The sequence below is a fragment of the Cricetulus griseus genome, chromosome 3 (assembly GCF_003668045.3).
Source record: "Cricetulus griseus strain 17A/GY chromosome 3, alternate assembly CriGri-PICRH-1.0, whole genome shotgun sequence".
Classification (NCBI taxonomy): domain Eukaryota; kingdom Metazoa; phylum Chordata; class Mammalia; order Rodentia; family Cricetidae; genus Cricetulus; species Cricetulus griseus.
Window position 1 is genome coordinate 120,600,814 of NC_048596.1, and position 14,524 is coordinate 120,615,337.

The window sequence follows — 14,524 nt, forward strand, 5'->3', positions numbered from 1 at the left end:
TTTGAAAAGTAATATAGAGAGAGAATATATTGCTGTGATGAAACTCCATGACCAGAAGTAACTTGGAGATGGCGAGGTTTATTTCATTCAGGCACATCAAGACAGGAACTGAAGCAGGGCATGAAACTGGAGTCAGAAACTGAAGGTGAGGCCATGGAAGAGTGCTCCTTACTGGATTGCTTCTCATATCTTGCAAAGATGATTTTTTATAGTGCCCAGTCCCGACAGCACACAGTGAGCTGGACCCTCCAACATCAATTATCAATTGAGAAAAACATACCAAAGGCTCTAGTGGGGGCATTTCCTGAATTGAGACTCTCGATTCCCAAATGAGTCTAGCTCATAAATAGACCTAAAACTAGTTAATGCAAAGATCTGGAGGGATATTTAACATCTGGGGTTCTTTACATCTCTAGTTTTCTTCCTCTTAAGAGGGAAACTTGGCAATTGGCTAGGATAAAGAAAGGAGACAAAAAAATACCCATAAGGACAGGAACTGAGAAACAACCTTCTTCTTCCCACATCACTCTTGTCCAAATGTAAGATCCTATAAATATAAAATTCTATTATTTTTAGTCCTTCGTTTTAGTATCCTGACTTTGTGTTTCTTCTTTATATTAGCTTTTCTCCTCCTCTTTTTTTCCCTCCCCTTCTTCTTTCCGTCCCACTTCTCTTCTCCCCTTCCTTCCTCTCTCCTCTGTCTTTGCCCCTTTGTTGTTCCAGGCATGTTTGTTTTCCTATATCACATCTGTTAAGTTAATTCTTATAGGTGAAATAGCTTTGAACTCTAACGCTAAAGAACTAACACTTTAGCTAGTACCACAGAAGTCAAGGGCCACATCCTAAAGTGAAAGACAAGTTAATTAACATGGGGGATGAATAATACCCTAAAATATGCATGTAGAGGCTCCAAGTTTGGTTCACACATCTTAGGTTATTTGAAACTAATCTCCAATGTTTGTAAAAAACAAAAATTCAGGAATTTGATTAGTCCTTCAATTTTTAGGAATTAACAACCAAACACAAAGGATGCCACTGATATAGAGCTGGAAGAATGGGATTCTTGATTGAATTCCACCTCCAGGGGCTGAGAGGCTATTCTATTTTCAAGTGTTTATCATTTCATAGGCAAAAGATAAAGCATTCATTTGACTGAGCCAGAGGCACAGGAGAATGAGCTGCCAGTATGAGTGGCCATGTGAAAGTCACTTAGTTATACCTGGAGACCTAGAGGCTCAAGGAGATTCCCTGGGTTCTGTCCAGTCACTCATGGAAAACAGATTCCTTTAGGTTTGCTTTCATGGCTAAAATTAGAAGAAACATTTTGAAAATTCAACATAATAAATATTATAAATAAATTATAACAAAAATACTTTATTCATATGCATAATCATTTTCTCTTTAGGATATTTAATGCCACATGTTGTGGCATTTATCTATGGAAACATATGCTCAACTTTATTGTATGATATTAAAACAATCAAGAGGTATGGTATTTCTGGGCAAAAAAGCAAAATCCAATCACTTGGTTTTTAAACTTACAAGCATAGGCTAATGGATACACACCCAGTATATATTGTCAGGAATTGCATAGCAAAAATGAATTAAGAAAACTGACTTAATTAAAATTACACATTTTACATTCCCCTCACCTCAATCAGTGCTTCTGCAGGGTGCTAAAGTGACAACTGTGTGTACAACATTAATTGTCATGCTTTCTTTTTTAACTTATCCTTTGAATGACTGAACATAAAAGAGAATAAGAACTTGAACCTGAGAGTTGGAAATAGATTGAAAATCCAGCATAATAAACCAAAGATTCTCAATTGTGACACATTTCTAAACTCCCCTGAAACTTAATTTCTTTATTTAGAAAAAGAAACGGTAATGGCTGAGGAGATGGCTCAGCAGTTAAATCACGAATATAACCATGAAGACAGTACACCCGTGTAAATGCTGCAAGGGTGTATAATCCCAGTATTCAGAGGGCTAGTTCTGTGCTGGAGCAAGTTAGCTAACTAGACTAGCTTTATCAACAAGCTCTGGGCTTGATTAAGAGATGTCACTTCAGTGAATATGGTAGAGAGAGGATGAGGACAACTTCTGATGTCAACCTAGGACTCCCTACACACACATGCATGCCCATTCACTGACTCCCCACTACACAAGTACAGGTGAGCCACACCCACAGCACATGTACCCTAATCAAGTAAGTAAACAAAAAGCGCAAACCAATGCCATAAATAATCATTTATAGAAAGGAGGTTGATACTTACAAAATGCTCAATCATCTAGGTCATAGTAACACTTGATCTATACGTTGAAATGCCCATAGTTTTTGTGGTTTTATAGTATCCTAGAAAGTTTATCAATAATGTTCCTCTCTTTCTTTCTTTTCTCTATCACTAGGAATTTGGGATATTTAAAATTATGTGGTGATACAGCATCCTTTCTATAAATATCTACCTCATAAAATATTGTTTCCAGTTGTGTTTATTTTCTTGGGAGATATTCTGCAAGCAAGAAATGCCGTATCAAGTGAGAGGCTTTTATAGACCTTCTTGAAAATTGCTAAATTACTCTCCAGAGGAAAGTAAACCAATTTGTAGATAGCTGTGTGATATTAAACCTCTTTCCTCACAGACACACTAACACTCAGTTTTCATTATTTTAATTTATTTATTATAGAAGAATCAGCATAAAGTTCTATAAAAAAAAAGCTTTTCTTTAACTGTTGATGTAACAAGGATTTTGTTTGTGTCCTTGCTTTCCCAGTCTAAGCCTGGCACTTTTTCCTAACTATTCAGTTAATTTTCCTGACAAATTAAGGAGCCATTCACCATTTCAGGGCATCTTCTCATCATCACAATCGCCAAAGATCCCTAGGTGATCTTTGTTCTACTCAAATGCTTCCTTAGAAGGTAGCATTTATGGGCATGCAGCTATAGAACAAAGCTAAGAATAATCTGAGATGTTACATACCATAAGAATCAGTGTGCCAGAATTCAGTTAAAGAGAGGTATCAAGAGAATTGCCACATAATTTGGATAACTTGGAATTGATGGGAACAGTGGATATTTGAAACCCATAGATTTAATAGATACTTCATTGTATATTTAATGGTACTTTTCAGGGAACTCTGGTTTGTTTTATTCAATATAGGCCATCATTGTACCTGGGAGTCTTCACTAGCATCTCCCTTTCCTCTCTACTTAAGATCCAGTGTAATCACCCCAACTTTATTTTCACATGTCACAATCATAGGAAAACGCAGACTTCCTAGGAGAGCCTTACACTCTCCAAAGAGCAGATGAGAGGAGAAAGGGAGTAGGAGGAGAGGTGGGAGGGGGAACTGTGATTGGAGTGTAAAAATAAATTAATAAAAATAAATTAAATTAAAAAAAAACAAAAGAACCACATTCAGCTACCCTGTGTTCACTACACCACAAAAGGAGTTTGATGAACTTCTAAGCTTTTGGGTACGAGAACTTATAAAACTTGATGGCACATTGGTGACTGAACAACTCATAGATAGACACTGTTGAAAAAGAAGAGGGGAAGACAGTTAAGAAGGAGGGTAACCACACAGAGAGAGTGAGAGACAAATGCCTTACTTAATAGTGAAGTAACAGGGCATCTGGGCAGTGACTAACCACAGCAGAAACAGCAAACCTCAGGAGTCTGATGTTAAATATTAAGGACATTCAAAAGAATTAAAATCTGTGGAATAGTAAATGAAAAGAAACAGATGCAAACGGAAAGAGGGCTGGTTATATTGTAAACTTGAATAAGATGGTAACTGATGAGAGACAAGGAAATGGTTGCAATAAAACAGACATGTGAAGTCACTTAAAAAAAATCCACTATCAGCCAAAAGGACAGATTTCTAGAATTTGATAAATTTGAGGAAAATAGAAAAATAATGAGATGTTCAAAAAATACAGAGTTCAGAAATCAGATACCAAATGCTTTGGGTGAAAAAAGTTAAAGACTTGGACATGTAATTGAGACATGTCCCCAAAATTGAGGTTTCAAAATCAAATTGCATAAAAGGGGGCTAAATCATAAAACAAAAGGAAAGCAGGGAGGTAGGGAGGGAAGACAGGATAAATGGGGTAGAAAATAAATTTTGTGTCAAATAAAAGGACTTTTTTTGCAATGTCTACATATTCAAAGGGCAGATACATCTGAAGAAACTTAAAATCCTGTGTATCATAGGATAAAACAAATGAATCACCGACTTAACATCATTACAAATAGAGGCAGCAACTCCTAAATTAAGAACAAATACCTTCCACTTCTCTTTAAAAATATTATTTAAATAATAACCAGGAACCTCTTCCTTAGAAATTTAACAATGTGTAAAAAATGCAGAAAATCTACTAATATAATTACTCCCCTAATTAGAAAAAAAATAATTTTTCTAAATACTATTGTTGGAGCAATCATACAACTATGATTTTTTAAGGGAATTAGTTATGACAGAGTAAAATGAATAAAGAAGACAGTGGACATGAGTATCAAACCAATAGCCATTAGCCAGGGCCTAAACGGGCTAGACAACTGCTCTATAAGTAGCCACATCTCCACATTCTGTTTTAACTAATTCTTCAGTGTTTAGTATCATCTCTAAGTTATTGTACTGATGAGTTTACAGAACTCTCTCAACTTTAAACACTGTTCTAAAAATGCAGGCAACAGTAATTTCCCTGATGGCCACTGTTGGGTTTACCAGCTTGCCTAAGGACTAACTCACAAAAGCCTAACTTTTCCTTTCCTTCTTCCTATCTTTGTCCCAGGCATGCTTTTCCAGGCACACTAGGCTTCTCTCTTTCTTTAAAGCTCTCTTCCCTGACATGCAGCTACTTGCCTGAAATGTGGCTGACTTCTATGCTAACCTCAAGTGGACATGGCTTGCTTTCTTCTTGCTCACTTTGGGATTTTCTTTTAGACTCTAGTAAAATTCTCCTTGAACTTAAAAAAAATCTAAGAAAGGATATAAAGATCATACAATAAGAAAAAGAAAGACTGGATAAGGTGGTGGGTATCTATAGTTCCAGTACTTGAAATAAAGATCGGGCATTCAAGACCAGTCACACAGTATATTCAAAGTCAGCCTGGACTACACAAAGTTCTATCTTAAAAATGAGAGGCAAAAACATGAGCCATCAAGATGTCTCAGAGTAGTCAAAAGCACTGGCCATGCAAGCTTGATGGCCTCAGCTTGATCCTTGGAATCTGTAAAATGCCAGATATAGTAGTTTGGATCTGTAATCCTCCGAGATACTACAGCAGGATAGGAGATGGGAGTCAAAGACAAGGAAAACACCTAGATCCCATGGGTGAGCTACCCTGGAGCGCATAGCACAGAAGAATAAAAAAGAAACCTTATATCAATAACTAGAAGGAAAATAAAATAACTCCCCAAAGTTGTCCCCTGACTTCCACATATGGACTCCTGCACACACTTCAACAAATACACACACATCATGCATACACTAAAAATAACTTTCATAAATCAATAGAAAATTTCTCATGTTTCTTTAAAAGACAAAGAATAAAGAACAATGAAAAAGAAGTAAGAAAAGCTGTCAAAATTTATAAATGGTACTTGTCTACCAGAAAAATACTCATAAAACAATTTTAAATATAATTATTAAAACCAGTGAAGTTGCAAATAAATTCAAACTAATGCAGAATTTTCCTATATAACTAAAATAATAACTTAAAAATGACAGCTGTCTGGGTAATAATAAATTTTCAATGATGAAAGTTAAAAATGTATAAAGCTTTATTAAAGAATGACATGAAGAGGGCTCAGAAAGACCACCTCATATTCAGTGGAGTCCATCAAGGACTCAGATGAATAGACACAGGTATTGGATATGATGATATCAATAGTCAATAGCCCAATTATATTTTAATATAATTCAAGCTAAAATCTCCGGGAGTCAAGCATTTCAGTTAAAAATGCAGGAGAGACTTCATCAGTGATGTTAAGTATAGGAACACATGGAGCACTTTCTTAAGCAAATACTAAGGAGCTGTACTTTAACATCAGATATGTCCATTGTAAGGCTACAAACCTGAAGTCTGATGGATTAGGCTTAAACCCACTTATACTAGGTGCACACACTTGAGCATATTATACAACAAAGTTATATCACTAATCGGTGATAAAAAGGTAGGCTATGTGTACACTTATTTATAGAACATTGAACCTATGATCCTGTGCATTCTAGGCTAGCACTTGACTACTTAGGTACATTCATAGTCCTCTTTTTCACATATTAGTTTGAGACAGAGCCTCATTAAGTTGCTCAGGCTGGACTTTAACTTTCTTTATAATCCAGGTAGGTTTGAACTTTTGATTATTCTCTCTCAGCCTCCCAAGTAGCTGGGATGACATGTCAGTACCACCTAGCCTGAAAGATTAAAAGTATACAATGGTAGAATATGTGAAAGAAACTATATGGTCTTCTAACACATTCACTGTGAAGGTTGACAGGGGTCATCTTGATGACTAAAGGTTGGGTAGGATGTGTTTTCCAAATTAGATATTTTGATTCATAGACCAAAAACTATTTCTCTCTCTCCCTCCCTCCCTCCCTCCCTCCCTTCCCTCCCTCCCTCCAGTCTGTTTCTCTCTGTCTCTCCTTTTGTGTGTGTTGTGTGTGTGTGTGTGTGTGTGTGTGTGTGTGTGTGTGTGTATGTGTGTTTACATATACCATGTCCATGCAGGATCCCACAAAAGCTAGAAGGGGCTTTCAATCCTTTGGAAACTGGATTACAGTTCATTGTAACCCTCCATGTGGGTTGTGGGAAATGATCCTGATTACTCTTCAAGAGCAGTGATTCTAAGTGCTGAGTCATCTCTCTATAAAACAAAACTATACTTTGAAAATAAAAATCAATTTCTTTTTTAATATTTAATTTTTTCCTAGGGCTAAGGAGATGGCTCAGGTGGAAAAAAAAAAAAAAAAAAAACACTTGCCTTGCAAGCAAAAGAACTTGAGTTCAATCCCCAAAATCTACATTAAAAAGGTAGGCATGGTGGTACTTGATTATAATTCTCACAATGTGTGAGTTGGGGTGGGGATGGATGGAGACAGGAAGATTCCTAGGGTCTGCTGGCTGGCCAGCCTAGCCTGTGTGGTGAGTTCCAGGCAAAGAGAGATGCTATTTAAAATGACATTCTAATGAATGGGATCTGTGATTGACATCTAGTCTGTACCTGCCAACACAGAAGTGCACCCACCCACCCACCTCACACAAAGCCACAAACACACAAAGGAAGGCAGCATGTTCATCTACAGTCTGCATAAGATCTTGGTTTTTGTTTGTCCCATCAAAGTAAAGAAACAAACAAATTTGCTCTGTGTAAGTGCTAAGCAGAGTCAGACCAAAGAGGCCTTTTGTGATTTGGAGAACCTATGAGTTAGAGAGTCATCGAGCGGCTATGAAGGCACAGAGCACTCCTCTGTTATTAATGGAGGGACACATGGAGATAGGGTTGCTCAGCTGAGAAGATCAAGAGGCAGTGGAGGGACACAAATCCAGATGAACAGCAGCTGACTTGGCAAAACTGTTAAATGACTTTGCAAAAGACCTGTCACAGGGGATGAACTGCACTGTCCCTGCACTGCACAGGGTTATTTCCAGGGAGAAGATTGAGAGGGAGGAGAAAGGAAGGAAGATCAAAAGATGCTTTGAGGAGTCAGCAGACATTTATTTTTCAAAATAAACAACTGGGAGGAAGAGGACATAAGAAAACAGAAAGCAAAGAGCACATGCATTTTACTTCACTGTTTCCTCTTCTCTACTCCTGAAAGATAGCAAGTTGCTCTGTGAGTCTGATGGCCTTCTAATTGTTTTTATGGCAAATGAGGCATGAAACCTATTGTCAGAAAACATGGCTTCCATGTGTACAGCCACACATTCTCTTCCCTGCAGGTCAGTCCCCAGGGGTTAATGTATTTGAGAAAGCTGGAGGCTCAAATGCCATCTGCTTGCATTTCTTTAAGGCAAACATTTGGAAAGAGCATAATTTCTTTTTTTTTTTTTCATTCTTACAACATGACAACAAAGTCTTTGTAAAGGATGATGGAAACACTATCATAGCCATGGAAGAGATGGTGTGGGAAGTTTGGCTCAGATCTCTTTGAAACATACTAAGAGAGGTTAGGGATATGGCTTAGTGGCTAAGAGCATTTGCTGTGCCTGCATCTTTACTTGCGTTCAAATCCCCAGTACCCATGTAAAAAGATGGGTGTGGCCTAAATGTCCAAACAGTGGGGGACAGAGATGGAAGGATCCCTGGAGCAGTCCAGTTGCCAGACAAGTCCATTCTGAGACCCTGTCTCAAGAGAATAAGGGTTATCAAATGTACTCCTCTGGTGTCTGCATGCATGTTCAGGGTGTACATACCTACATGCCTACATGCACATAAAAAAAAAAACATATGGAGAGCTGTTGACAAGCATTAATTGTATATTTGGTATTTGCATAAAGTCCTGGTTCTGGGTGAATTCTTAGGATTTGTTCTGTTGATACATGTATTTCTTTCTTTCTTGCTCTTCTTTTCTTTCCTTTTCCCTTTTTTTGTACTTTTTCAAACCAGACAGAATCCCAGCACTGAGAAACTTAAGTGCCCACAAAAACCCAACTCTATCCAAGAAGCTATGTGCAATTGATACCTGCTGGGAAATGGAAAATCAGTTTCTCCAATGGAGTGTTACTTGATATTGCAACCACAGTGCAAGGCAGGGCCCACACCCAGTAGTAATTGGCCAGCAACAACAACAACAACAACAAAAAACTCTATTTGTGTGTGTGTTGTTTTAGTAATTTTTATCAAATATAATTATAATTTGTCTTGATTTACCTCTACTCACCAGATAGAAATTAACCAAGTATAACTGGAACATCCTGTTACTCACTTCACACCAACAGATTTTATCACTTGCCCTTTCATCATACTTTATTGTGTACGGATTTGTCCCCTGGGATATTTTGAAGCTAAGAAATTTTCAGGTTGATTTTCCTTGAGTCATGTAGTCATCATGCCCTTTGAGCAGGGACCAAAGTCTGTTTTGGTCAATGGCTACATAATATAACAGATATTTTGGCTAAAAATAAAACTGGTGACACAAGCTGTGCAGTGGTGGCACATTCCTTTAATCCCAGCACTTGGGAGGCAGAAGCAGGCAAATCTCTGTGAGTTTGAGGACAGACTGGTCTATAGAACAAGTGCCAGAATAGGCTCCAAAGCCACAGAGAAATCTTGTCTCAAAAAACCAAAAGTAAAAAACAAAACAAAACAAAACAAAAACAACCACCAAAAAAAAAAAAAACTGTTTGAAATGGTTTGTTATCTAACAAACACATCTATCAAATTTAATTCAAATATACTACCAAACAAGTATGTTACTCACATCCTTTGTTCAGGCATCCTATACCCTTAAGTTGTTGAGTCAGTCTAAAAAGAGGCAGAGGTCAAAGGCTAATGTCTAACTTGAGTATCCTTGGACTGGTAGCAGCTGAATACTGATAGTCAATGGTATGGGGTATATATGACAGCTACCTTCTTATGACAACCCACATAGCAGCCATTGTATTTGAAGCCTGACACTGAATTCTTTAGACTTGAATTAGAAAAGACATTTCTTTGATGGATTTCTTCTTGTTCTCATTTACAGCCAACTAATCCTTACTGCATTGGATCAAACAGACGGGCACAATCAATTCAGGGAAAGCAAGCAATGCCAGTTCTGCTCAATCTTCCCTCAACGAGCAGCTGAGGATGAAGGGGAGAGAAAGGTAAGGAAGGAAATTCATCCACCCACCTCTCCCTAGAATGCTCAGCAAAGGAAATGGTGATGACAAATGGAAATACAAGTGCAGGCAAGTGGATACACTTGCTGTCAGAGGGGGAGTCTGAAAACTCTGAGACAATGTCAAACCGGCCAAACATTTGGGTGCTGAGGCATACTGAAAGAATCAGGGGCAGATGGAAATAGCTGTGATGCCCGAACCAAAGCAAAGGGTAGCAGTATCTCCGGGGATTGGGGGCTGGATTTACTTAAGCCTCTGTCATCTGAGATCTATATTGCTCTGTGATGAGCAAGTTAATTACTGTGTTTAGGTAATTAAGTCATAGAGAAATGGAGGTCTTCCAAAGTTGTATTAATGTACACTACTAGATCTTTTTAGGCTTGACTGGCCATTTGGTAAGAAGCCACAGAGAAAGAGCAATTTAATAGTGACATGTAGAAAACTAATGAAATTTAGCTGGAAATAAGAGGCTTCCCCATATTAATACTTCTGCCTTTGCTTTGGGAGGCAAAGTGCATAGCTATATCACTCCCTCATTTACCAGCATACAGAGAATCCCCCATCGGCCCCATTGCTCAAAGTACAGACTGTGACTTAAACTCTTTGGAACTTCTGATGCCTCATGGTCCTGTCTTCTTTTGTGTGTCATTATTTTTTTTTCCTTTCTTGTCCCTGAACTTATTCTGGTCAGGACTAAAGTATTTCTCCGCAGGAAAGTGCATCAGAAAGCTCATTTGGATAATGGTTCTCAATTCCTTGACTCCTTATGCTGTCCATTTCTCAGATATCCAGTCATTCCCTTCCATGTGTGTTAGTTTTTCTGGACAAATGATAAATCATATCCTATTCCAGTATGATATGGTTTAAGAAAGAGACACATCTAGATATTGGCAATGAGACATTTTTATATTGAGCAATAGCTCAGGAAGGTTACATATATAAAGCAAAGAGTCTCCTCATGTACAAGTCTGTGGCACCAAGATTCAGCTACATTATCATAAGCAATACATAATAATTATATATATTTATAAATATTAAAGTTTTATATCTACACATGTGTTTACATGGGGCAACCTTTCGACTTTTTCAATATCTGTGAAGCTCCAAGTTGGGCTTTCCTCACAGTACAGTTGAGCCTACCATCACTTGGCAGTTCATCCTTATTTTCTGTCTGTCAAGGACTCATTGATCTGCTTCACCAGGATGCTTGTATGAGATATACCTGAAACATCTCTGATTCCCCCTTAAGCATCTTACCGCTGGAGGTAGTGGTCCAGAATATCTGCATTCAGCAGAGTTGTAGCTCGAGCCAAGAGCTTATGGCTACAACTTGCAGATTTCAGTTCCAAAATGAGGAGGCCCAAGCAGAACATGGCTCCCATTTCTTCCAGTTCACTGGTACCAAACTGTAGACCCTGCCAGTTAAACAAAAATAATCAACAGTGACTACTCAGTGGAAATTGAATAGTGGTATTTTCAGATTACGAAGAAGAACTCTAGACACATGTTTGTCGCAGAAATTGAGGATTAATAGTGTCTGTCAGTCACTTTTCAATGTTGACTTTCCTCAATCTGTGTTGCATGAACATTCTTCCTTTTCCCACAGGATAGTTCCAGGGGATGATAGAGAACATGGGTGGCACATGACCATTTTACCTCCCCACCCCATTGCACTGAAGTCCACAGTTTCCATCTGTATTTTGAAGAAGAGTTTACCATGAAAACAAAGATTTATTATTTAACAATTTTGTTAAGAACTACATCATTTGCCCCTATTCTTATCAAATAATGGTAAAGAAGGGAGAAAAATCCTTCACATATTAGTACTGAAACTGCAAAATAAATCATACTTCCCTGAAATGATTTTTTTCTTCTGCCAAGGTAATGCACAAAAATCAAACTCAAGCCCAGCACTCTAAGGCTAGTTCAGGACGTAGAGATGAGCACAGTGACGGGGGGGGGGGAGATATACTTGCCTTGGGAGGCTGAAGCAGGAGGATTAAGAGTTCCAGACTAGCCTGCACTATAGAATAAAACCCTCACAAATCCTCACTGAGAAAGAGGAAGAGAGGATGGTAGAGAACTGGACAATTTACAGCCACTGATAAAAACTTTTGATCATCTACCTGATGCCAGTAAGTGGTCTGAGCATTTTAGAGACTCATAGACATGGTGTTGGTATTTCCTTACCAAGTCCTACAAGGTAATTATTTTCTCTAATCCACAATAAGGAGATTCAGATACAATAAACCTAAGGACTTAACCAAGGTTTTGTAGCTAGCAAGTAACAAAGACAAGCAAGGGAATTCTGCCTCCACCACAACATGTGAAATTCTATATACAAACACAGACAGATTGTTACGCAGCAAGGTAGAAAGCATGTTTTTAAAAATTCATATCAGAATTGGACTTAAATCATAGTTTCACTATTTTCGGTGGTGTCATGTGGGGTGTTGGAACTTTATTAGCCTTCATTTCCTTATCTGTAAAATGGGATCATGATCCTCCCCTCTAGAGACCTACAGAATTATAAATTCTCTATAATATTCCAGAGTCCCTGAAATACAAATAGAAATTAGCTCATATTATCTTTCCTACAAATGAGGTTTGATGTGATAGAGTTCAGAGTAGCCATGGGTCCTACATATTTCATCTAAACAAAAATACTTAATAATTGATTAATAAAGTGCACATGATCATATCACTCATTTTACTAGAATACACTAATTGTACAAAATAACTGGTTTCATTCAATGTATTATATTATAGTACATTATCATTACAGCATACAATTATTAAATAGCAAACAGTTTATTATATATTTCAAAACAAACAAAACAATTTTGAATCTCACCAGCACAAGAAAAATGATACATATTTGATGTGATGGATATGATAATTGTTTTGCTTAATCATTAGACATTATATACACACAGCACAGTTCTCCAAAATAAGTACAACTATTATGTCAATTAAAATGAAAGTGTAGGATTTTACATCCGAATCACAGTGCTGCTATATTCTAGATGACAGAGATAGGGCAAGGACTGGTTGTTAAGAATTGCTTATAAGTATCCCAAGGGGGGGGGGAAAGCAAAATAAAAACAAAACTGGAAATTGGGAAGCCTCAAGCCTCATAGGAGCCTTCTGAGGTAAAAGCATCCCTGTGGGTAGAGTCTCAAGTTGATTTGAGCTGCTTGAAAATTGGATTTTCTGCTTGTTTTGACACCTGTTTCCTAAAGAAAGGAGACATTACATCAGAGTTGAAGGAAGCAAGTTCCTCTGTAAACAGCCGCAAAACAAGGCAAAGACAGATGTTGAACAAATTGCTTTTATTTCCTCCTCTAGTCCACAGGGGAAAAAAGACCACTTTTTAAAGTGTGAGAAAAACCCCAGGGTCCCTTTCTGTGTGCTGAAGTTCTTAGGTCTGACTCTGCCCAGTCTTGTATAGACTCTCATTTTCCTTGAAGAATGACTTGACTGGTCAGAGGAAAGGAAATGAAGGTCACATCTATCCAGTTACCTGCCCCATGTCCAGTAGGAAGGTCTACTAGAAGAACAAGAAGGAAAACACCAGCCTTCTGGACCTTGGAGAACACTGTACACATTTCAGCCTCTAGCTACACATATAACCTGATGAGCACCATAGAAACACATCTACTAGCATGTGTAGTATTGATGGGCTAGGGACCTCTCCATCACACCAGTACACTTCTATATGTTGTAGCTGAAGTGATAGCATTTATAACATGAAAATAGCTTCTATCCCCAGTCCAGCCCCCACTTATTCCAGGAAGCACTTGGCATCATAAAAACACTAGTGCAGAAAACTCCTAAAGGAACTCATATCACTTTATTGGCTGAGTAGACTTGGGTGAGTCTGCGCTTTCATTTTGCTGTCTCCTATTGATTTTTTTCTTTCCTATTTTATTTTTCTTTTCACTCTCACACAGTATTAATAATATTTGCTTATATGAATGATTTCTTTCTCACATTCAAGTTCTGGTGTGGAAATAAACCTTGAAGGAAAACACTGTGTAGCATCTCTCTCTTACTTGAACACACACCCATCCATGGTACACTGTTAATGCCTAATAAAAGAACAAACAAGTCCCCTTCCTGAGCAAAGGTAAGGAGACCTTTTCAGGTTGTCCATTAAATACACATTGCACTTGTAACGTGGACCTCGACTTCCCTGGATAGGGATTCATGAGTGCCTTCAAATTATGATCTCCTGTTTTTCACAACTCATGAACATTAAAATATTCATATTTTTGCTCAAGAAGAACTACTTCTTTCTGGGTGTGATGTGTGAGACATGTTTGACCTCTACATTGGTTTTAACAGTGGTCTCACAGTAGTGAGTGTATAAATAAAGCTGTAGTTACATTAGTTTGAAAGTAAGAGCCAATAAAACAGAAAACCAACTTTTTTCCCCTAACAGGTCATTAACCGCTCCAGAGACAATAACAAAGTCAGGCTATATTCCCTTAAGCCAATGAGATTTTGCTTTGCATAGTATGTAAATGCAGGGTGCAGTAGAAGACTCATGGCATTATTTCAACATCTAAAGTCATGGGTGTATCATCTGCCTTTCTTCTGATTTTCTTATGATTGAAAAATGGCTACTGGATCTCCATTCACCACATCATCCACAGGAGAAGTGTAAATAATGGGGAGAAACCATCCA

General features: G+C 37.9%; 1 protein-coding gene across 1 annotated transcript in view; it reads right to left on the reverse strand.

Moving 5' to 3' along the window:
• The window catches only part of Agbl1 (ATP/GTP binding protein like 1), a 744,973-nt gene that overhangs the window by 222,079 nt on the left and 508,370 nt on the right, over positions 1-14,524 (reverse strand). The window contains exon 22 of the mRNA XM_035441643.1: positions 11,092-11,249. Coding sequence (XP_035297534.1) covers positions 11,092-11,249 — 158 coding nt within the window. The remainder of the gene's footprint in view (positions 1-11,091; positions 11,250-14,524) is intronic.